The sequence below is a fragment of the Protopterus annectens genome, chromosome 1.part2, assembly GCF_019279795.1.
Source record: "Protopterus annectens isolate FY-2018-M chromosome 1.part2, PAN1.0, whole genome shotgun sequence".
In the NCBI taxonomy this organism is placed as follows: domain Eukaryota; kingdom Metazoa; phylum Chordata; order Ceratodontiformes; family Protopteridae; genus Protopterus; species Protopterus annectens.
Genome location: NC_056727.1, coordinates 980,798,288 through 980,824,196, shown reverse-complemented (window position 1 = coordinate 980,824,196; position 25,909 = coordinate 980,798,288). Strand labels below are relative to the sequence as shown.

Sequence of the window (25,909 nt, the reverse complement as noted above, 5' to 3'; positions counted from 1 at the left end):
CACTTCTCACTATGTCCTCCTTTCCTCAATCTTTTATGTTCCACACGATTAAAATCAGTTGTTATTGTAATGTAAGTACTTGCCCACTTGTTCTTCTTATGTGCCGTTATTCTTTCTCTTTTTGTTCCATTCTTGAGTTCATAAACATTCCATGTTGTAATTTCTAATCTGAAATTGCTTACCTTTTTCTTTAATCTCAGTCATCACTTGCTCTTTTTGTTGCTTCACGTGTTCCTTTTTTCCAACTTCCTGTCCTACTTATTCCCTAGCTTCCATTTGCTTCTTTTCTTTCTTCACTGCCTTCTATTTAATCATCCCTGCCATCTTCCCCTGTCTTTCTTCACAATATTTAAAGCTCTCTCTCTCTCTCTCTATATATATATATATATATATATATATATATATATATACACACACACACACACACACACACACACACACACATACACACACACACACACACATTTATGTGTGTGTTCACAATTGCATCTTCCATCTTTAGTGTGTTTTTTGTTGTATGGAGTGCTCTATCTCCTATACTCCTGCCATAAAATGTACATGTGCTACAGGAGCTTTCTGTGAGTTTCCCTTAATCCGCACATCATCTTTCACAAAAGTGCTTCTCTTTCCCTCTCCTCACTATTTACCTGTTAATTTTTTGTTGTCTGATGCTTTTCCCTCTGCCATTAACTCCTGTACTCTTTTCTCAGTCCCTTCCCCATCGCTTATTCATCTCTTTTATGTTCTAGTTTTCTCAGTTATTATATTTGTGTATTCTGTCTTCTTCCCTTGCATATTCATCTCCTTTCGTTTATGCCTTTCCTGTCGTACTTGGCCCCTTTCTCCTAGGTAGTTGTATGCCTACTTAGCTTTTGTATCTATTTATTCCTAGAATTGCCTATAACTAGTTTCCTGGTGTTAACTGAAACTTGTTCTGTTAATTCTGTTTTAAGATTAAAACATTATAGAGTTTGATTGGATTGCTTTCAGATGTGACTTTGAATGTAAAATATTTAAATATTTTTTTAAGAGGTTTGTTAATGTTCTGATAAAGTTCCATTATCAGGAACGAAAGCAGTTAACATTTTAATAAAGCTTTTCCTGGTCTTACCGGGGCAGTTGTTGTTCGTGCACTGCAGCAAGTTTGTGGTTTCTGGAGTTTGCATATTACTTGTTTTAGTTCTTGAGTGTGTCTTACCTATAACTTGACTTTTCTATTATTCCTTTCCACATAATCTCCTTCTGTCCATCCTCTCTTTCGTGATGTTTTCCTGCCCCCCCCCCTTTTTTTAATTACTTTCCCAGTTGTCTTCCTCACTACTTAACCCACATATTATGCTGTAAAACGAAAACTGGTGCAGGTCTGGAAAAACTTCAGCACAGCTCGAACAGTAAAACTTACTTTATTTAAAAACTGAATAGAACATTCACTGGTTAAGCGCTTTCATCTGTCAACATACAGACTTCCTCAGAACCAGTAATTAAAAATTTTACCAAAGTTTAAATAGCCAAAATTGGTGCCAAATATTTAAAGGAGCATCCTTCTATTTTGCTTAAAACATTACAATTGATTCCATTAATACAAAATTTTTTAAAATAATCACTTGAATGTTTAAAATACACAATAAATAAAAATAATATATATAAATAAATATAAATGTAATATAACATTGTTTATGTTAAAACTACATTTATATCAGATGCTGGTTACTAACCTAATATTAAAAAAGGTTTAATGCTAATACTATCATTAATGCCCGGGAATCTAGTGGCATCTGTGAATATTTGCCACTTACTTTCTATCAACACCAAGGACATTTTCCAATTCCCTCCATATGGATGACAAACTACCTGGTCAATGATCGCAAATTTGAATAAATGTTGCTCACCTTTATCACGTATATGTCTATATAATGCATTATTCTTGTCTTTCACTTGTATCTTATAATAATGTTCATAAATACGTCTTTTTAACTGTCTTTCAGTTTTGCCTATATAGAATGCAGGGCAGGCAAGACAGGTAGCAAGATATACCACCTGCTTGGTATTACAATTGCCTGCCCTGCAACAGACATATGTATGATTGGTGTCTTCAAGCTTAATATTTACTGCTTCATTAATTCGCCCACATTGTTTGCACATTCCACATTTTTTAGTCCCCTTCTGGGCATCCTTAACACTTCCATGTTTACACTATAAGGTTTTTCAAGATAATCTAACAATAGATGAATGGAAGTGTTTGAATCAATTAATGCACAATAATGAAATAAGACTAATGAAACCTGACAAGGGGGGAGGGGTTGTTGTTTACAACACCTTCGACTATAATATGCAAATACACAATCTATTGCATGAGTCAGGTAATTATGAAGTGGTTTCAATTAATCAAATTAACATTGGATATAAAGGAATAGATTTGGCTCTAGAAGAATATTTTATAGATAATAGAATTACTAATGAAATTTATACGTTCTTGAAAGTTGATTATCCTATTATGGCTCATATAATAGGTATACCTAAGGTCCATAAATCTATAAGAAATCCCCCATTCAGACCCATTATTTCTGGATCTAAATCAAAAACATAGAAAATAGGGGTAGCAATTGATAGATAGACCAAACTTGTGTATGAGAACATTCCACATCTAATGAAAGATTCATGGAATTTTTTGGGTAAACTGACATCAGATTTGTGGAATGAAGATTTGATTTATTTAACCAATTGATGTTACAGGTTTATTTTCAAGTATTCCTAAGGACATTGGACTTGAATTTTTTTTAGTAACAGTTTGAGGAAATTTTCTAACTTGAGTTGGGATAGGATTTGTCTAATCACAGACATGATGGCATTAGTCCTTGACCATAATTATATAATATTTCAAGGTGAATATTTCAGACAGAGTAAAGGTGTAGCTATGGAGGTGTTGTGTGCCCCCATATTTACAAATCTAGTGATGTTGGAATGGGAGTCCGAATATTTGTTCAAAAGTAGATTTTATTCGGACATAGCATTCTATGCTAGATATTTGGATGATTTATTAATTTTATGGAAGGGTCAAAAAGAGGCAATAACTGAATTTATCGAGTACATAAATGGGACGACACAATTTTTAAGATTTACACATAATATAAATCTAAAAGGAATCGCGTATTTGGACACATATATTAGTCATGCGAAGGATGGTTTTGATAGAGGATACCCTGTAGTGATACTTAAAGATACAGTAGATTTTGTAAAGAAACAATGGGATAATAAATACTCACCACTATTAGGTAGATTGAATTTAGACAGTGGGGACATGCAAACGAAAAATACTAATAACAAATCTTGGAGTATGACTAATAACAATGTACACACCGTACGTAAGTTTTATTAAGGAAATAATACATAGGCACTGGGACTTGATAACAATATCAGAAAATATAGGTATGAAATTAGGGGGTCATCCATCTTTTGTTTATAAGACAGCACCGAATATTAAAAGGTTATTAGAAAGAGCTAGTAAACATGGAAGTGTTAAGGATGCCCAGAAGGGGACTAAAAAATGTGGAATGTGTAAACAATGTGGGTGAATTAATGAAGCAGTAAATATTAAGCTTGAAGACACCAATCATACATATGTCTGTTGCAGGGCAGGCAATTGTAATACCAAGCAGGTGGTATATCTTGCTACCTGTCTTGCCTGCCCTGCATTCTATATAGGCAAAACTGAAAGACAGTTAAAAAGACGTATTTATGAACATTATTATAAGATACAAGTGAAAGACAAGAATAATGCATTATATAGACATATACGTGATAAAGGTGAGCAACATTTATTCAAATTTGCGATCATTGACCAGGTAGTTTGTCATCCATATGGAGGGAATTGGAAAATGTCCTTGGCATTGATAGAAAGTAAGTGGCAAATACTCACAGATGCCACTAGATTCCCGGGCATTAATGATAGTATTAGCATTAAACCTTTTTAAATATTAGGTTAGTAACCAGCATCTGATATAAATGTAGTTTTAATATAAACAATGTTATATTACATTTATATTTATTTATATATATTATTTTTATTTATTGGGTATTTTAAACATTCAAGTGATTATTTTAAAAAACTTTTGTATTAATGGAATCAATTGTAATGTTTTAAGCAAAATAGGAGGATGCTCCTTTAAATATTTGGCGCCAATTTTGGCTATTTAAACTTTGGTAAAATTTTTAATTACTGGTTCTGAGGAAGTCTGTGTGTTGACAGATGAAAGCGCTTAACCAGTGAATGTTCTATTCAGTTTTTAAATAAAGTAAGTTTTACTGTTCGAGCTTTGCTGAAGTTTTTCCAGACCTGCACCAGTTTTCTTTTTACGGGTTATTTCTGTGGTTCTAAAGTTGCACATATTATGCTGTTCTTCCTTCATTACCATTCCTCTTCTCTCTCTCTCTCTATGTTTTCTCCCCACTTGGCCTGCCTTATATTTCCAGGTTTCCTTATCCTAGTTAAGAATTCTCCTCTTTCTGTGTTTTTCGCTCTTATCCTCTATCCATCATTGTGCTCCCCCCCTCAAGTTCTCATACCTGTTTATTTTCTCTCTCTCTTTTTTTTTTTTACTTGTCTGCTAGTTGTAGTGCTTTGCATACCCCCTACCTCTTAATCTTCTGTTTGCTTACTTTCCAGGTATTGGAACATTTCTTTCCCCTTCTGTCATATACCTTCTCTCTCAAACCTGATTCCCTGTTTTCTGTGTTGCAGCTCTTCACCCTTCCCTTCCATATCAGTACACCTTACTCTACTATAGGTGGCATCATGCTTTGACTCACTTGTCAAGTGCTTGTTTTCCGGTTTGTCTTTCCCTACTCCCCTCCCCAGCATCATCTTTATCTCACCATCCATGCTTGGTGATTAATAGTATTTCCATCTATTTGCAATTATTTATGCCTTCCCTTTTTGTCTCCTTATTCATTCTATTGTATTCTGTACTTTTAGGTATTGCAGTATGTCACCACTTCTGTTTAGCATGCCCTTCCTCCATTCATAGGTATTTCCATGTCTTTTATGATGTACATGGATAATTCCACCTCATCATTGTGTCACAGCTCCTACTTCATCTTCCTCTTAGCTATTCCGTCCTTGGGATGAATTTCATCTTGTCTGCGTACCACTAATCTGTTTCTAAGGGTCTACTTCACATCACCTAAACCCCATTTGACTGACTTTCATTTCACCAAGGCCAAATTACCTAATTTCAAAATACTGAAAACTTATTTGACAGAATCTCATTTCACTGAAAGCTTACAATGCTAAATTTCAAAAGACTAAATGTTAAACCATAAACAAACATACTGTCAGCGCTAATAGCTACCTCTTTCCAGACCTTAAAAACTACTTACCTTCTTAACAGAAACTGGACAATATAAAACCAAACTACCCCCCAATGTGGGGGGCTGTGCCCCCCACCCCTCCCTAACTATCTATACTAACTTCAGGATTGCACTGTAGTGGGGAAAAGGGCATAGACTTTTTACTTGCCTTACAGTACTCTACAGGCTGCCGCTACTGCTGAGAATGCACAAAACATCCTCCATATTACTTTAGATACTTTCCATAAAAACGTAAAGAGACTTACCTACATTTAAAAACACTACAGCACTACTTTCTACATGACTATCGGTATTCTGACAGTCAGCACTGTAAGTTACAGAAATTCTTTTTATCACAAACAAGTCACAGGTGAATAGAAACCCACATTATGTCTTTAGCTTACAGTTCAATGAAATGAGATTGTCAAATGAGTTTTCAGTATTTTGAAAATTAGGTTATTTGGTCTCGTTGAAATAAAAGTCAATCAAATGGGTTTTAGGTGATGTGAAGTAGACCCTTTTCTAATACATTCCTGTAGATAAAGTAAGACAGTTTTTTTATTCTTCTGCCCCCCCATCTTGTTCTGTGGTGTTGCTGTGGGTCATTTTCATGCCCCTTTGTTTTCTCGGTGTCTCATGACAATGCCTGCCTTTTTCCTTCTCTCCCTGTAAGTGACAGTTATAACGTGCTTTACCTTATGTGTAGTGTAAAGAGACTTCTGACCACTATTAATTATGTCATATTTACGTACAGCTCTGTTTATTCCATTGTGTTGCATGACTGTTTCACACTTTTGTTATCAAGTGAAAAGTCCATGTTTATTGATCAGCAAGGGTTCACATTTCTCTCTGTCATTTCTGCTGTCTTATTATTCCATTTTTGCATTTCTCCATTACTTTAGTCCTAATGTATTCCTTTTTCTTTACAAAAAAAAAATCCCCCACAGTTCTCCCTCAGTCTTTATTTATATATTTTCTGTAAGTTCACTATTGCCGACTACTGTTCTAGCACTTCTGAGGCTTGATTATTTCTTTTTCTTCTTGTTTACTGAGTAATATCCACCTGTTCCTTTAGCTTTTGTTTTCTGTAAAACATGGGGAAAATATCTCTCTGTTGCATATACCATCCCTGCTTATTCTGTTCACACTGCACATACTGTGCTTTGTCCCTGCTCTTTGTCTACATTGATCCTGATCTGTGGTGTGAAGGCTTTTGGATGTGTAGCAAAGCCTCATCTGGTTTTATCAAAGTTTTGACTCCCCCAAATGGAAAAAAAAGTTCTTCAGAATGGCTAGGTACAGTAGATACCACCCACTACGTCTCTGCCTGCAGGCTTATTATTTCCTCTTATTTCTCATATCATAGAACAAAAGCTTTCACCTTCTACCAGTATCCCCGGCTCCATGATTTACCTAGTGCTTTCTTTCATTGCATACAACTAAAATCTGACTATTATTGGCAGCATTTTCCTTATTTCTTTTCTTGCTGGTGGCCAAGCCATCCCATGTGCCTTCTCTCTGTTGACCTCTTCCTCTGTTAAACCAGTCCATTGTGCAATCCATTTCATAACTACTTCTTTGCCTTTTTACTGCTCCAGTCTCTTTGGGACTCCTGTTAATTTAATATTTTTCCTCCTGGCCCTATCTTCTAGGTCTGTGAGCTTCATTTCCATGCAGTCTGCCCTTACTTCTAAAGCTTCCATTCTCTCTTTCATCTCCATATTTTCATCTGTCATGTTTTGCAAAATATCAGAAAGTTCATTTAGACTGTTTTGTATTTCTTCCATTCTTTCTTTTTTTTTGAATTGAATTCATTCATTTTGCAGTCTTCAAGAGAACATTTGTTTCCAGAGATTGCCATCAGTTTATGTCTCTGTCTTCTCTCTCTGTTCTCTCATGCTGATGTCCTTCACCTTCACTTTGATAGTATTCACTACCACTACAGTAGGGTCCCCCTACCAAGCCTCACCTGATTCTGGTTAAGCAATACAAAAGTTTTTTTAAGTTGCTTTTTTTTGCACACTGCTTCACACTATGCTTTCTCCATATAATGTAAAGATAAAGGACATCCCAGACAACATCCATCCTCAGAACTTTAGTCAGATAATTTTACATTAGCTCTTTTAGTCAGATGGAAGCACCATCTTGCTATCCCTCTCCCCTTCAGTTTTTGTACAGTTTCAGTTTGATTTTTGGCAGGCGGGCAGGCTTCCCCTTGGCAGGCAGTCCAGATCCAGGCAGATCCAGAGATCAGAGATCCAGAGAGTACTAATGGAGTATAATACATAATAATGGATCATATTATGGACCTGATAAATACTGACATTAAATACTGACATTGCAGTCTACAGTATCTTGATCCGTGCTAGTTTGGGTTCATGAAGGGTAGATCCTAACAACTTAATCTAATTGACTTTTATGCGAAAGTCATTGTGATTTTTGATAATTGTAAATCTGTACTTACAAAACTGTACCTAGACCCAAGCAAAGGCCTTCCATGCCATTCCACACGTGAACATCACAGACCTGTTAACAAAAGAAAATGCAAATCCCTGGTTTGCTAGCTGTCTCACAGACAATTTAAGATTAAGGGCACATTCTCCCCAAAAAGGCATGGCAGTAGTGGTGGCCATAGAGTGCTGTACTAGGGCTGCTGTAGTCTGGCATTTTTTTGAAGGGAGCATGTCAGTCTGTCGAAGGTGATTTCAATGAACGCAAAGAAATCTAAGCCAGTTCACCAAAACTGCTTTTGACGAAGTGGAGATTGCCTTTTTCTAAACTTTGGTCTGAACTCAAGAGTTTGTGTGTATAATTTTGGGGTTTGAGGGAGTGTCCTCCCACATAGAGGGTGCAGGGGGGCTTGCCCCCCCCCCCCAACAAAACAGATTGTTTCAGTGTTCACCGAAGGCTGTTTTGGCAAACTGATTTTGGTTTATTTGTGTTTGAAACTGCTTTTGATGGATTGACATGAACCCTTTTCTTAAGGGACTGTAGTTGACCAGGTTTGTGGATGACTGTAAACCTGTAGCGGTTATCAGTTCTCCAGATGAATCGATGATTGTTCAAGATGGAATAAAGCATACAAACAAATAAGGACAGGACCATGGCCTTAAACCAAATACTAAAAGTTATAGTATTGTGTGTTTTTGAAAACATGCTTGTCAGTTGTCCTACCATATAAACAACATTCCCTTCAAGAAATATACTGTTATTAGGAAATTGTGGGCATTTTTGTGGATTGCCATGTGTCAACTGTAGTCAGAAAATTTGTCTGCATAGCCCAACTAACAATTTCAAGGAAATAAACTTCTTTGTCTACCATTTATCAACTGCATTCAGAAAGTCCTTGCACCTAGCTGATTGAGCCTGGACGTTATGCCTTTGCCAAAGAGGTAATCTTCCCTCTCTTCTCTTCCATTGCCATGCCCATATTGGAACATAATGCTGCATTCTGCATGTACCTAAATAGGCACATGTCTCAACTTTAATGACCCAATGCTTCCTCACCAAAACAGTCCAGGCTTTGAGTTCCATGACATATGCTGAATGAATTAAAGCTCTTATTCTTTTCTTGGCATCATATAGACTCCTTTGGGGTAACCTGTGCCTTACCTGCAGATTTTCAGTCTCTCTTATTTCTCTAAAACCTGTAGCACGACAGACACCCATACAAGAGACTTGAGCCTCCAGCACAATATAAATAGAACTTGCTGACAGGATAGATACCTTTCATAAAGAATAGACTCTCTCCTCTTTAATAGGCTAACTCTTCTTATTAAACAGCACGTTAAACTTCTTTAAACATAACACAGACAGATGGATGAGGAACTGTAAACACACTTCTGGCGTGGCCTGACAATCCTTTCTTCCATCCTTAGCTGGTTAATTTTTCTTTCTGCTGTCCCTTTAAGTTTGTTCCCTTCACTGTTTTGATGACCTACCTTTTTTCTTCCAGCATGTCCCATTTGTAGTATCCATGTATCCCTTGGCCAGTCCTTTTCTCAGTGTCTTGCTGCTGAAAATCCCTCAAACAGTTGATTTCAAGTTTAATTAGATTTCCTTTGAGCTGCTACCACTGTGGTTGTTGCTTTCCTCTCTTTTCCTTTTTTGCTATTATTGGGCTGTTTCCAGTGCTGTTCTCTGTATGTTGCTGTAATAGTTTAAGTTCATATGTTGCAGTAGTTTTATAATGCTATTTTCCCATTTTCCTTTTGTTGCCCACAAAAGAAATCAAGGAATTTGCTGTTACTTTTGCCATCTTTAAAGTAATGTACATTTGCATTTGGGACATGTTCTTTTTAGTAAACATAGGAGATTGACACAAATTCAGTGCTGTTACTAAAAACTTTTAAAAGTACAGCTTTATTTATAAACATGATTTATTATGGTATATGGCTATTTCCACGTTCAGCTGTAGTTAAAAGGTTTTCATGGTGGAAATTATCATCATGCTCTTTCCAGCTCCAATTGCTGCTCTTTTGTGTAAATCACAAAAATTATCTTTAAACTGATGTAGTAGTCATATGCTTTGCCCAGGTAGTTGCATTTTGGGAGTGGGGCCAGGGTTGTGCATGTGATAACTTGCGCCTTTTCAAAATGGGTCCTTTTGTTTTACCAAATATAACATTGGTATTCCTGCAAAGCGTGGTCCCTAAACATTTGTGTACATTGTCTGGAAGTACTTTCATGCAACATTGTTTTCGTGGCAGTTTTAAAATCAGTTTTGCTTTCTTCCTTTTTTGCATGTCTGTATTTTTGAGTAGGACCTTCTAAATGTTGCATGTTACCTTTGGAGTGTATTTCAGTGAATTATGGTATTAATTACTAATATCTGTGAAAGTAGGAAATCAGTGTTGTGTGCAGTTTGGTAGAAAACGTCCATACATGTTAAGTCATCAGTTCAGATGGTGACAGCATAGTGTTGTTTTTGTTTAATCCAGGACGCATTTGTTATCTGTCAGACAAGCTTTTTTGCTCAAATATCGACTGTATGGTAGAAGCACTTTCACATTATTGAATAAATAATCTAATTAATCTGGTTATGGCCAAGTTATTCAGTTAACTCATTATGGTTCTTGTCTGATTTACTCATCTTTATAGTACAACACAGAGGATATTAAAGATATGATTTAACATTTTGATGATTTGTGATGGCTAAGAAAGTCCATTCAAAATGCTGGACTTTGGGGAAAATATATATTGTTGGCTTGCCTACGGAGGGTTCAGTACCAGTGCTTTAGATTAACCAAAGCTTTCTGGAGCTCTTAATTTTTCACTGTGTGTATGTTAATAGTAACTGATGAATATGTTCTGTGTCTCACTTAATGTTTATGTCTTTTTTTTTCTTCTTTGCTTGCTACTTTCATTCTGTAGTACTGGTATTTGCCATTCATTTCACCTTCTGCATCTTTGCATCTCATGGTAGGTGATAGGCTTCTTAGTTTGTTAATAAAATACAATTGCAACACTGTTTTTGAAACTGTAAATATTGCATAAAATACGGTAAAAATATTACAATTAAGATTTGCAAAATGTGTTAAATGTGTGCAGAGAGTGATATGTAAATAGCAGCATGGGCTTCACTTCTTTGTTTGTTTTGCCACTGGTGTTTCCATCTCAGTATGGTTTGTCTTACTACTATAAGACTTATGCAGCCATCAATGTAAATTTAGCAAGGTCTGGATTGAATGTATTTTTTAAATAAAGAACTGTGGGTAATATTATTTAAAGTTGTCTAAAAGATTACTCATACCCCAGATCTACTTGCACATTTTTTTTATTTGATGCAATAATAAAGGGTGCTATTTTGAGGTGATTCTTGTAGCAAGTTATTGCATGAAAGAACTAGTTTTCATGTTTCTTGTAGTATAGTCTTTTCACCTTTTCTTCTCTGCAGAGGAGACACCTGCACCTGCACAAGTGTATATGTATCATCCCAAAGCCTAGTTCATTTCCACTATTTTGCTTCATGTACTGTCTTTTCACCATCTGTGTCTAATTGTGTGTCATATTCATTTAAAGATTCACCCATTAAGAAGTTTGTTGTGGAAGGCAGATTACAGGAAAGGAATTCATAACTCAACCTTTTACTGGAAGAAATCTGGACAAAGCCTAAAACAATGGTTGGGGGAGGAGCAATGGCCCAAAAATATGGGCAGATTTTAAATATTGCTCTTTTCAACTTAGAAAGTTGCTAGAACAACAGGATTTGTGTTAGCATGCATTTTCTGAAGGATATGAAGTCTGAAACTTTTAAGTCTGCCATTTTTATTGACTTCACTCCTCAGTAATTTGCATGAAAACCACAAATTTTATGAGAAATAGACAAAAAATATGAGTTACAAATCTGGACACTGTGAAAATCTGGATAGTTGAGAGCTATGGATAGGATGTATTTATTAAGTTTATTACTTTCAGCCATAGCTCCAGAAGGCAGTATTGCATACATTTAGCAGTGTACACGTTGTAGAAAAGTTCCCATACATACACAGTAAGAATGTCTAATACCAGCGATGTACACGTTATGGAAAAGTTCCAATATACAGAAACGTTCAGGTTATCTAATACCATAAGTTTTGTTGAGTGTGTAAGTAGACAAAGTCTATGTGACACAGGAACATATGTTAACACATGAGAGTTATTCTGTATAACATTTTGCAGTTGATATTCTGTTTGAATCTGCTACTTAGGTTTGGACCACTCCATTGCTTCCTCTTTATTTCTGCATTATCCTGTCCAGGATACTCTGCTACTTTTAGGCCCTAGTTAAGTCTCCTTAGAATGTCCAACCATGGTATTGCTGACAGTAGTATCTAAGGAGCTGTATTGTTAAATTCTTACATGTCATAGCTGTAATACTCCTTTTGTTAGGTAAGGGCTGTTCACCTTGGGTTCAGAAGAATAAATGCAAGTTTCTGCCACACCAAAAATGTGACAAGAAGCATGATGTCCTAATCACTTTCTTTTTTAAATCTCTTTATTAAACATGACTTTTTAAAAAGGTGACATAGGTACATGTATAGTAATAGAAAAGAAAACAAGCCATAACATTTTTGTTGTTGCTTTCTACAATTTTCCTTTCCTCCAACATTACATTGCACAAGTCCAACCTTTCCTTAAACGTCACTGTTCCTCCTCCATAACATTATTATGCATGCATTATTCCCAGAAATTTTATTTATATGTAATTTTTCTCATTTCCTTTCTAAAACCGTACCACCAACACCTCTAGATGTTCTTCATGTTTCACTGTTACAGTCATCACATTTGGGTTATCTGCTTGGAGTAGCCCTCAGTCAGCCTGATTAACAAAGTCTTGGGACCTGCATTGGTTGCTGTCTCATCTTCCATGATGTCAGGTAGTCAGGGGTATAAAGCATGCAACCGACGCCATTTTATCAGTCTTTCATGCCGTGCGGTGCCCAAAGCAGAAGCAATTCGCAAGTGCCGGTCGGCCGACTCCTGAAATTTTCATTTTCGAGTTTCAGAACCGAAGTCTTCAACTAAAGTTAAGTACCCCATTGGAGAAACTTTTTCTTGCTTAACCGATGTCAGTAAAAGTCAGTAATTGTATTTCTTGTGGAAAGCAAATACCTCATAAAGATTTTCATTCGTACTGTATTCCTTGCCTAGGCCCTTATCACGATGTACCTCACTGTCGGTTTTGTGCCTTATTTAAACCACAAACTATTCGTCGTCAGTATATTTACGCTTCTAAATTTCTCGGTACTCTGTTCAATCCAGATATGGCTTTGGTAAGCCACCTGACTGCTGACATTCTGAAAAAAATGCAAATTTAAAGACAGACCGCCTAGGTCCAAAGCTGCCGACGATGCTTCTCCTAAGCTAGTTGCTAGTTCGCCAGTACTCAATGAGGCGCTTTTGCAGCCCCTGATACCCGCTACTTCAGATTCGCAGGCCTCTACTGAAACCCTTTCAGAGTCCGGTATGCCACGAGATGCTGCAACTGTGGAACCTGCGGATGTCTCTACCTTGGATGGGTCCAGAGCCACTGTGCAGGCACCGGCTTCTGAGGGTGTATTCAGGCCTACTGACTTGCATATTAAACTGACGCCATCTTCTTCAAGGCCCAAAACGTGATCCATGCCTAGAAAACCGACACCCAGACCGCATGGTCAGGCCTCTATGCCTAAAAAACTAATGATACGAATGGCTGAAAACCCTATTACTTTAATCAGGGGAAGTCAACCTTCCCCCTCTAAGAGAACTAGGACTGAATTTGGCTATGATTCTTCTGGTCAGGATTCTGAAATTTCTGTTTCTTCTCATGACCAGAATTTACCCTTATTTGCGTATGAGGATTTTGATGCAGAGGACTGAATTCCCTCTGCTTCCCCTCCAGAGGATTTCTCTTTTGGTGAAACCTTGCATACTCTTAGGGAGCATTTCCACTGGGAAAGCCAGGATTACTCTGATTCTAAAAAGAGTCTTAGGGATTTCTTACTCCTGCCCCATCACAGGCCTTTAGCTATCCTCCCTGTACTGGGCATTATTGATGATGCCTTCCCGGAGTCTAGCTTGGCCCCTGACTCCTTACCGCCTGCTCCCAGAAAATCAGATAGATATTACAGGGTTCCTGACTCTCACAAGTTCCTTTTTAAAAATCCTACTGCGGATCTTGAGACCATTTCACAGGGACCCAAGGACATAAAGGCTACTACTGCCAAAAATCCTACCCCCCTCTGATAGAGATTCCAGGGCGCTCGATAGATGGGGTAAGAAGGTATACACTTCGACAACCTTGGCCATTAGGGCCTTAAATTGCCAGTTTCGTATGTTAAAGTATCAGCAGCACATTATTGGATTGCTTATACAGAAAATTGTGTTGATTCCTGACTGTGCTGAAATTAAGGATTTACAGGATTTAATGCATTCTGCTGAACAAGTTGGAAAACATACTTTGCAATGTGGTTTTGATTCACTAGAGGCATCTTGCAAGGCTGCTGTTACTGGATCTGTACTTAGAAGGCATGCTTGGCTTAAGCACTAAGGGACTCTGGCTAACAAAGTTCGCAGATGACTGCAAACTGGGAGCCATTATTGAATCCCCAAATGATGTGGATACTCTACAAAAGGGCCTTACAGAAACAGATGCTTGGTGCCAGAGCCATGGGCTCAAGCTCAGTGACAAGAAATGTATAGTTATCCAATTTGGGAAAAAACATGTACCCATGAATTATCACATAGGTGTCAGTACACTAAACACCGAAAGTGTGATAAGAGACTTAGGGACACAGGTGGACAGTGGTCTCACCTTCAATAATCACATCGCCACAACAGTCAGGAAATCCTTCTATTTGGCACACCTCATCACTAAGGGCTTTTCATCCAGAAAAAAGGAGGTCGTTGTCCCACTGGACTCATCCCCATTATAGAACACAGCGCCCCATTTGGTATGTACCTCTCAAGACATCTGCAACAACTGGAAAGGCCGCAGAAATACCTCACTAAAAGAATCACAGGCCTAAAGCAGATGCCCTATGCTGACCGCCTTAAACTCCAGCTATACTCTGTCACATATCGTCTACTCCGAGGCGATCTCTGCTTAACATACAAAGCCATGTCAATCCCAGAGCTGTTCGACATGCTACACTCCCAATCCCTCAGAGCCACATGCTCCAGAGATCTAAATCTTGTCATCACAATAAACAAAACATGCTGGAGGGATAGGTTCCTGACCCAGAGACTCCCCAGACTCTGGAATAGACTGCCCACACACGTCAAGCAGAGCGCCTCTTTGGCCCTCTTCAAAAGGAGCCTTGATGATTGGATGGAAGAAAGTAAATTCACCCCGGGGATCACGTCAGTTGCCCTGCTAGACAGGGGTCTAGGGAAGTAAATAGTGTGGGAAGAAATGGCCAGGGAATTGTTATGGCTTGGCTTGTATAGGCCCTAGGGCCGATAGCCTAGTACCAACCTATAAACCTATAAGGAGCAATCTTTGCCAGATCATGTTAAAGCTAAATTGTTGGATGCTCCCTTAAACCAGGACCGCCTGTTTGGCAACAAAGCAGAAGAAGTACTTAAAACGATGGAGGAAAAGGCTAAATCCATGCAAACTGTTAAAGATTTTCTGCAAGTACCGCCTCCAAGATTTAGTAGGCATTGGCCCTCTAAGAATTGGTCCTTTCCTGCCTCTTCCAGACCCTCACAGTCCAAACCCAGATCCAGCAGAACACTCAGGCTTCAGTCCCAAGGTACATACAGGACTAAGCAGTGGGGGGCTCCCACTTCTAAAGCAGGGAGTAGTGAGACCTCCCCCCCCCTTATGGTAAACTGTCTCAATGATTTAACCTTAAAACTTCCAAGCCCTTCTCAACTGACTGCTCCTTTAGGGGGAAAGATTGCTCTGCAGGCAAAAAACTGGGAACTCATTACCCAGAACAAATGGGTTTTAAATACAGTTTCCCAGGGATACAGATTCCACTTCCACACTTTAACAACCCCAAACAGTTGTCCAGTTATACCCCTAAATCAGTGGGCACAGGTTCAAAAGCAAGTTTTCTCTCTCAAGTATAAGGGCTATTCAAACTGTCCCAGAAGAGGAAAGGGGACAAGGTTTCTACTCAAGACTTTTTCTGGTGCCCAGAAAAGGCTACTTGTGGCATCCTATCCCGGATCTCTCTATCCTAAACGCTTTTTTGGTGATCCCAGAATTCAAGATGCCAATTCTTCACCAGTTGCTTCCTATGCTAGGCAAGGATGCCTGGTTGGCAACACTGGATTTAAAGGAAGCCTACCTGCACATCCCAATCAGGGAATCTTGCAGAAGATACCTACACTTCAAAGCAAGCTTCATGCACTATCAGTTCTCTGTACTACCCTTTGGCTTATCTACTGCACCCAGGGTATTGACAAAGTGCCTAGCTCCAGTCATTGCATTTTGCAGGCAAAGAAATATTCAAATATACCCATACCTGGACAACTGTCTAATTCAGGCAGAAAGCCAGGGAATACTATTGAATCATCTGGCGTTTGTACAAAAAAGTGCTAACTTCCCTGGGGTACACCATAAATGAAAAGAAATTACATCTGGTACTCTGCCAACAAATTGTATTCCTGGGAGCAAGGTTGAACACAACTTCCCAGAAAGCTTCCCTCACTCCAGAGAAACAAGTTCATTTAACAGCTTACTTCAAGCTTATGGCCACAAAGACCCTGCTATCTGCAAGACAAATACTGCAAGCCTTGGGGTTCATGGTCTCCTGCATTCTTCTAATTCCATATGTAAGACTGCGCATGAGGAAACTACAATGGTATCTAAAAAGCCTATGGTGTCAACATTTTCAGGATCTAGAATCAATGATTCCTATCATACCTTGTCTACGGATAGAGTTCCTTTGGTGGGCAGAGGCCTGCCACCACAACAAGGGACTGTCATTCACACTACCCCCTGCCGCCCAAACCCTAACAACAGACGCATCAAGACTATGCATGGGGGGCTCACTTGGCAGGGCAGTGCATTCAGGGCAAATGGAACCCAAGTCAAATGCATCTGCATATCAGTCAAAAAGAAATGTTAGCTGTACAGTATGCTCTGACAGCCTTCAAGGACCATATTCTTCCAGGACAATTATTGATAAAGATGGACAACACCACTGTTATGTGGTACATAAACAAGCAGGGGGGAACCCACTCTTAACCTCTCTGCAGGCTAGCTATGGCTCTGTGGAACACAGCCATGAGCAACTGAGTGCACCTACAGGCTCAATTCCTGCCAGGAAAGCTAAATACACTGGTAGATGAGCTAAGCAGAAATTTCATGGGCCCACAAGTGTGGAGACTGGAACCAAAGATATTCAACATGTTGAGAAACAAATGGGGGAGCCCAGAGATAGACCTGTTTGCCCCCCCCCCAGAACTATCAATTGGACAAATTCTGCAAAAGGACTCCCCACAAACAAGCTTGGAATGTGGATGCCCTGTCCTTCACCTGGAAAAACTATCAGTTTATGCCTTTCCTCCTCTGCCTCTCCTCCCCAAGGTACTACTAAAGATCAAACAGGACAAACCAAGGACAATACTGATTGTACCAGACTGGCCACACCAACACTGGTACCCCCTCTTGCGCAGTGTGTCACTGCTGGCACCATGGCACCTGCCTCAGACCGCTGCTATACTGTCTCAACAGGAGGGCCAGATTCTGCACCTACAGGTTCAAACCCTGAACTTGGCAGCCTGGCTAATTACTTGATCTCACCATTCCCATCCCTCAGTAAGCAAGTGATGGATGTCATTCTGGAGGCAAGGAGGCCTTTTACTAGAAAATCCTATGCTGAAAAATGGAAAAGATTCTGTTCCTGGAGCCAAACTCATGGGATAGGCGCAGCAGTGCCCAATTTACCTCAGATTCTTCAATACTTAACTGAGATACTTCAAAAGGGCCTTTCTTTTGCCTCCATCAAAATTCATGCCTCAGCCATTTCAACTCATTACAACACAAAACCCACCCCTCTTCTCTCATCCGCTGCTGAAGCAGTTCCTCAGAGGGGCCAAAAACTTAAGACCACCCAGGAGAGCCCCTACTCCAGCCTGGGACCTTAACTTTGTTTTGGAAAAGCTCACTCTACCTCCCTTCAACCCAGCTGCAAGTGCAGAGTTGAAATTCCTTTCTTGGAAAACAGCTTTCCTTCTAGCCATCACTTCAGCAAGAAGGGTGTCTGAATTTCAGGCCCTCATGGCTGTGGAGCCTTTCATCATCTTTCATGGGGACAGGGTGTCCCTCAGGACCAATCCCTCCTTCATGCCCAAGGTGGAATCCAGTGTGGCCCTTAATCAGTCCATTAATTTGCCACCTTTCTTTTATAATCCACAGAACAAAGGGGAACGAATACTATGCCCCTTGGATGTAAAAAGACAATTTAGATTTTACTTGGACAGAACTAAACCTCTCAGAAAATCTGAACAGCTGCGGGGTTGCATTTGCTGCAGGGGCAGAGGGGAAAGCTATTTCAAAGCAAACCATTTCTAAGTGGATTGGCCATTGCATTAATTTCTGCTGTAAGCACCATGGAAAACCTCCCTTACAGGGGATAAGACCACATTCAACCAGGGCTGTATCTACCTCTACAGCCTTTCTCAGAGGTGTCCCTACCAGAGACATCCTAGAAGCTACTACCTAGAGTTCTGTACATACCTTCACCGAGCATTACCACTTGCCAATTTTTTCTAAATCCAGAGCTGGCTTTGCCACTGCAATCCTGCAGGGCCTTATAGCTGGTCCTAATACTATCTTATTGCCTCCTCCCATCCTTAGCTTTGGGAATCTACCCAAATGTGATGACTGCAACAGTGAAACACGAAGAACATAGTACAGTTGTGTACACTTACCATAAATGTAGATGTTCGAGTGTATTCAGTGTTGCAGTCCTGGTTACCCTCCCTCCAGCCCCCTGACTTCTATTGTCTATACTTCTGTTCTTGTTTACTATGCTTAAAGCTTTCTGGTGTTCATAGATTAGTACTAGGCTAATTGCCCTTGCGAGCCATTTTAAGCTTAGCCAATTATCCCTCGTGAAACTCAAACCCTGCACCTTGTGTTTGTAAGGCAAACACCTTAACCATTAGGCCACCCTCCCAACCCTTTGTATTTGCTTTTTATTGGAGGCGTAACCTTGTATATAATTGCTTCCCATTATGGGGGCACCTAACATCTGGAGCAAGAAAAACTGATAAAATGGTGACGGCTACATGCTTTATACCCCTGACTACCTGACATCATGGAAGATGAGACAGCAACCGACGCAGGACCTAAGACTTTGTTAATCAGGCCGATTGAGGGCTACTGCAAGCAGATAACCCAAATGTGATGACTGCAACAGTGAATACACTCTAACAACTACATTTATGGTAAGTGTATAGAACTGTAACAATTGTACTTTCTTTTATCTGCTTTACAGTATTCACAGTTTCAATTACAGTTGGTTTAGATTTTGATTTCCATTTTCTAGTAATTGCTTTTTTGGCCGCCACTAGCATTAAGGTTAGCCTTTATTGTGTATAGGCAATTCAGATCTTGTGTCAAAGCTCAAAATAGTTATTTATTTAGTTACAACCATATGCTTCTCCAATATTTCTGACAGAGTCGATTAATTTGTGGCATTCCTCAGGGGCTGGTCCTGGCCAGGGCTTCTTTTCTTTTGGTGCTTTTATGATGTGCTTGTTTATAATTCTTAGTATTTTATGTGTTAAGTTTCTTGGTGATGGCAAAATTGGTGCTGCTGTTATGTTTTGGTACAGTTTTGGCCTTTTGATAATTCTTTTAATATCAAGAAATCTGCTGAAATACATTATGACAAGAATAATAAATTTTGTCTTTTTGCTGTTAATAATGCCATTTTTGGCATAGTGGACATCTATTTGACAATACATTCTGTTTTTATCACATTATATATATATATATATATATATATATTCTGTTCAGTAGACTATGAGCCAGACTCCAAAAGACTTGCTCTCCGTGTAAGTGACTTACTCCAGTGTAAGCCTGCCCTGATTGCAAAAGGGTTGTTCTCTATGTAAGTGACTTACTTCAGAGGAAGGCATACCTATAAGGCAGGTGTACACTGGGACCAGATTCCAAAATACTTTTTTTCGGTGTAAGTGACCTACACTAATTGTATATACCAGAATAAGTAACTTACACTAAGAGCAAGTCTTTTTGGAATTGCGCCCAGTGTTTTGTCTGGATGAGGAATATGTTCAGAGATGTACTGTCAAGGAAGGCAGCTTTCCGCCTCCTCCTGGACCACTCTCTTGTGAAACGTAACATTGAATTTAATGCTTTCGTTCACAAATTTTCATTTTCTTTGTGATGTACAGTTGGGCCTTTTTGAGGTCCTTGATATTAAAACAATCTGTGGAGTTAGAAATTGTAATACTTAGGTTTGAATGCCTGCAGTTATACTATGTTTACTGACATTTAGTCCTGCGTTAACCAGTCAACATATTTATAACTATTAACAACAGAGTGAATGTTTTTCATATGAGCTTGTACTTTATCCAGCGTATATTGGAAACAATGGCAGATTGTTAGATTGGGTAGCAATAAATTCCAGCATTAAATCTTAATTATTTACTGCTGAAAGCCATTCAAGAGACTTAAACTTCTCATAGCGTCTGTGATGAACCACCACTGGACCAATAATCAAGAAGCCTCAATCCTCACCACTGGTACCAGTGGGGGATGTACACTGGGAGGATGTCAAGTACACACATTATTTCCAGATGCAGCTCAATGCATCAAGTGCAATTTCCCTTAAGAGCATACAGAGACCACAGTCAGTCCCGGGGTGGTTTTGCAGTCTTTCCAGATCCCCAGTGAGACTCCACACTGGCACAGCTGTAGACTTGAGATCTCTCTGAGTGACCAAGCCAAGATCTCCAGCAACCCTCTCTGTCCAGCCAGTGCTTCATGTCCCTGCCCAAGTAGTTGATGCACACACACTTTTTGAGATTTGATTCACACACACACACACACACACACACACACACACACACACACACACACACACACACACACACACACCTGTGAAAGGCTGGGACAGGTTTACTAGATATGCCCTCTTCTGCCCAGACTATAAGGTAGTTTTTACTGCCACCAGTCACTCCTGCCAGCTACCTTAAGGCCCTTAACAAAGGGTGTCCAGTCTTGCTGTGTAATATTAATAGTAACACAAATGGTAGCTTGACCAAGAGCAAGGCTATTAGGAGTGGCCCACACAGTGTCACCAAATAAATATACGATTACTCTCAAAACTTAAATATCTCTACGCAGATCAGCTACAATGAAAAGGTTTAAATATATTTAATAATAAATAAAATAATTCACAATGACATCCCAGTTCAAAATCACAGGAAGTATTTAAAACAATATTGCAGGACAGTCACAAATAAATAAAGTAAATATCTAAACTAAACTTTTAGTATTTTCCTGACTATATCTAAGAGGATTACTATAACCCAAGAAGTTACTAATAGAGCAAGACAGATGAGGTGAATGGATCTTCTAGTTGTTGTCAGGTCCAAGACAGAATACAAAATGCCCTGTCTCACTAAGAGACTTCTCAAATTTAATATCTAAAATATTACTGCTGGGATAGCTTGCAGAATGACATAATTTCTTGTCCTCTATGACTCCTAGTTCCCAGGATAAACAACCATTGATGAAACTTGGCAGTATTTAGCATCTATCTGTAAAAATATACAGAAGGCCATAGACTAGGGAAAGGTGGTTCACACAGCCTACCTTGATCTCGCCAAGGCGTTCGACACCATTCCTCACTCGGGTATTATAGAAAAACTCACCAGCCTGAACATAAACTCCTACGTCACAAAATGGGTTGCCAACTGGCTTACAGACAGAACTCACATGGTAAGAATAGCGGGCTCCAGGTCTGACTCTAAACCAGTCACAAGTGGTGTCCCGCAAGGCTCAGTTCTGGGACCCCTACTGTTCGGCATATATTTTTCAGAAGTACAGGCAAACACAGGAGGACTATGGCTAACCAAGTTCGCCGATGACTGCAAACTGGGAGCCATAATCGACTCTCCTGCTGACACGGACATCCTCCAAAAAGGCCTTACTGAGACAGACACCTGGTGTCAAAGTCATGGCCTCAAGCTAAATGCCAAAAAATGCATAGTCATCCCGTTTGGGAAAAACAAAACACCCATGAATTACCACATAGGCAGCAGCCCCCTTAATACAGAAGAGGTAATAAGAGATCTGGGGACCCAGGTAGATAGTAATCTCTCCTTTGACAATCATATTGCCAAAGTAGTTGGGAAATCCTTCTTTGTGGCCCATCTAATTACTAAGGGGTTTGCATCTAGAAATAAAGAGGTTATAGTGCCCCTGTACTCATCACTCATCAGACCCATCATAGAGTACAATGCCCCATTTGGGATGTACCTCACAAGACTCTTCCAACAGCTGGAAAGACCACAAAAGCACCTCACCAAGAGGATTACTGGCCTCAACATATGTCCTATGCAGCCCGACTGAAAAAACTCCGGCTGTACTCCATGGCATATCGCTTACTCAGAGGTGATCTCTGCCTGACTTACAAAGCCATGTCCAATGCAGAATTGATGGACATGCTCCACCTAAAGAAATCTAAGTCACTGTGAGCCAAGCGCTGTAGTGAGCTAAACCTCGCCACAACAATAAATAGAACATGCTGGAGGGATAGATTCCTGTCACAGAGACTCCCCATGCTTTGGAACAAAATTTCTAACTACATTAGGCAGAGCCCCTCACTAACACTCTTTAAGAGAAGCCTTGACGAGTGGATGGGTAACAGAAAGTACACCCCTGGGATCACTTCATTGGCTCTGCTTGACAGAGGCTCAGTTAGTTAATCAATGGAGCGGCGAAAGCCGACACACTCTGGCTATGCTTATAAATGCCCTCGGGCAGATAGCCTAGTACCTACCTATGACAAGGGCTTCTCCTTAAGTCTGACAGATGCTGGAAGTCATAAAACAATTGCAGTCCTTCATGCTTTCAAGACTAGTAATTAATTCACCCTAAAAACAATACAGAAAGTTTCCTAGTACAGACATTGTGTCTCTTGCTGCAGTGAATTCTGTAAGATACCATCTTTTATGGCCTAGCCATAAAGTAATTTAATTTCAGGTATTTTTCAAAAAATTACTAGATGGAGGTTAACCTCCTGTATCCCAGTTTCTACTGTTAAAATATATATATTTAAACAGTTATAATAGTGTATGTACATTTCTGTTCTCCTTCAGTAGGGGCATACTGTGGTTACATTTCAAATAGCACTTTGAAAATACCTTCTCAACACACACGCCTGTACAGGCAGTTTGATATACACATGACATACAGTTCTAATACATTTGTAACACAAACATCGTGTGTAAATCATTTCGATATTCACCAGTGACCTATAATTATTTACAAAATTCCAGACAGCTCAGCTGGCTGTACCTCCTTTTGTCATAGCTTCAGAGAGAACTAATTGCTCTTTCATGCATAAGAATTTTGGCTGTTTTTTAAGTCAGTTACTGCAGCATGAAAACCATCTGGAAATAATAGTAGTTTAATTTAATGTGCATGGCTGATTTAGTCGCAACATGAACAGAATTCAACACTGGTAAATCATTGGCTATTTTGCTCTTTCATGATGAGCAAACAAAACCTTCCTGTGACACCTTCTCTGATAGTGTTTTCTTATTTTTTGAACTTTGTCTCGTTTTACATTTTTATTATTTTACTGTAATTTGGAAACTTACTATAAAGTATGTTGGTTAAAGCATTGAGGAGAAAAGTACCATCAGGACACATTCTACTAGAGCTATCTGCATTTTTCACTGTTTCTGTATAGGTTAGGAATGACTCTTCTTAAGGCATACATGAAACCATGACTTGGATGTCCATCCTTGCATTCATTACAAGCCAGATGCCACATATTAAAGATGACAGACTTCTGTAGTGCAGTACTAAAGAGATCCTTAGCAGTTCACTTCCTGCGTGACTCTTGCAAAATCTGCTGTGTTTACTGGTTAATTGCCATAATGCTACTGCAAGTGTCTTTCCTAAAAAATATATTTTTGTTTGGGGTGCTCAGAATAGCAGCACATTTTCAAGGAAAGAGTTTTGCAGTATGTAATGGGTGTACTGATGAGGATGTAACATTTTGATTCTGAGGGTGGCATAACCCCTCAAGACTGTCCTGCTCAATGAGAGTATGTCATTTGATTCTGATGGTAGTATAATCCCTTAAGATTGCTCTGCCTGGCTCTTCCCTTCTTCAGAGTTAACTATCTCTGTTGTGGATTTTACCGTGGGAACAAATGCTTGGACATGCACCCTGCTGTCCCCCCCCCATCCTGAGGTGATTCAAGGCAGTAGTGCTGCATCACTCCTCCCTTCCCCCTGACCAGTTCCAACAGGCAATGAAGCCACTATTAGAACTTGGGTCATTTGGATCATAGTCAGGGCTTTATCCAGCTATACCATCGAAGCTGGCAGCTATGGCTCTCGATTTGAGTTTGGTGGTTCTTTTTCTTTGTAGCTTACCTGCTGCAAATTGTATACCTTTAGTTTGTGCTTATTGTATTACATTCAGCTTTTGTTATGCTAGCATTATTTATGGCCTTTATTTATTTGGTTGATTGGGTAGTTTGCCAGGTAGTTGAGCTTGTCTAAAGGCCCTTTTCTGTCACAGCCCAGGCCACAAGGTAGTACAGTGTTAAAATTGCATGTTAGACAGTATTTGCAGTAGTCACAAAAAGTAGTCTTTTCTCCAGTGATGAAAGGCAAAGGCACGCGTAATAAGATTATGTACTTTACAGTTATGCATTTAACTAGAAAAAAATAAATGTGTTTATGTAAAAGAGCACTACAGATGCGCTGTTGGCTCTGAGAGTGTTGATGGAGAAGTACTGAGAATGTCAGAAGGAGTTGCATTGTGATGTGAGAGTGTTCAATCTCGCCGTTTGTTCTTACACACGGGTTCGGAGCCGATCCTCAGCTCCGAGTCGGCTGCATCGCAAAGCTCTGCATCTCGGAGAAGCTCGAGACCAGCCCATATCCTACAATCCTCCCTGCCATTACCCTGATCTAGTTTGCCGCTGCAACAGATCGGATCGAGGAAAGCTCGGACCAGAGAAAAATTTGATAATTTGTTACTTCTTTCAGATAAGCTGCTTACTTTCTTTGCATAAATAAGTTTCTAATACTTAGTATAATATAGAAGTGTGTGTGTGTGTGTGGCTATTATTATTATATTCCTCATATTATTTTTCAGGCACCTTTTTGTGGCCTACCCTTTTTCTCTCGGTGTGGTTTTGTGAAGTGTTTTGTTATACTTATTTAGGTATTTACTATACATATATATATAGGAATTAGTTATTAATAGTTATTTTTTCTTGTTATCAACCTAGTGAAGTGTTTTTACTTTTTAGTCATGTCGGAAAAAGCAAAATCCGTCTTTAAGAGATGTGAGTGTGGGCAGAAAATGTCCATCACTGACAATCACACGTCCTGCGTTTACTGTCTTGGCCCTCTCCACCTTCAAGAGGATTGCTCTATATGTCATTCCTTTAGCGGGTGGGTCATGACAGATAGACGCAGGAAGCTTATAGACAGAGGATTGCTTAAGCCTGCCTTTCAAGAGGCTTTGGACAAATCGGATCAGGCTTCTAAATCCTCAAAGGCGTCGAAGATGTCGGAGCCCATGTCATCGGCTCCGAGTTCATCTTCTAAGGTTCGTTCGCCGGTTCCACAGACCTCGGGGCCGAGCGTCGAACGTTTATCTTTCACTGAGCCCCAGATCTTGGAACCGGTGTCAGAGCTGCCGCCACCGTCCATTCTTCAGTCGGTGCCATCTTCGGCTCCTTCGACCCGTTCTTCCAGACCGTTATCTGAGACAGATGTGGATCGTGTCGTGCAGAGACTCATGGAAAACACGGCCCTTTCCAAGTTGATTGCAGTTTCCTCCCAGTTGGTGTTGAAACTAGAAGGCCTCCCCATATCTCCAACGGGTCCTCCTTCGAGACCCATCCAGATCTCGGA

The 25,909-nt window shown here is 39.6% G+C and overlaps 1 protein-coding gene across 2 annotated transcripts in view; it reads left to right on the top strand.

Annotated features, from left to right (window-relative positions):
• TRAPPC3 (trafficking protein particle complex subunit 3) overlaps window positions 1–25,909 on the top strand; it is a 411,874-nt gene that overhangs the window by 39,779 nt on the left and 346,186 nt on the right. Inside the window, exon 2 of one of the 2 annotated variants that reach the window (XM_044059939.1) lies at window positions 10,720–10,767. The exons of the other annotated variant lie outside the window; for it this stretch is intronic. Coding sequence (XP_043915874.1) covers window positions 10,720–10,767 — 48 coding nt within the window. The remainder of the gene's footprint in view (window positions 1–10,719; window positions 10,768–25,909) is intronic. 2 annotated transcript variants of the gene reach the window in all.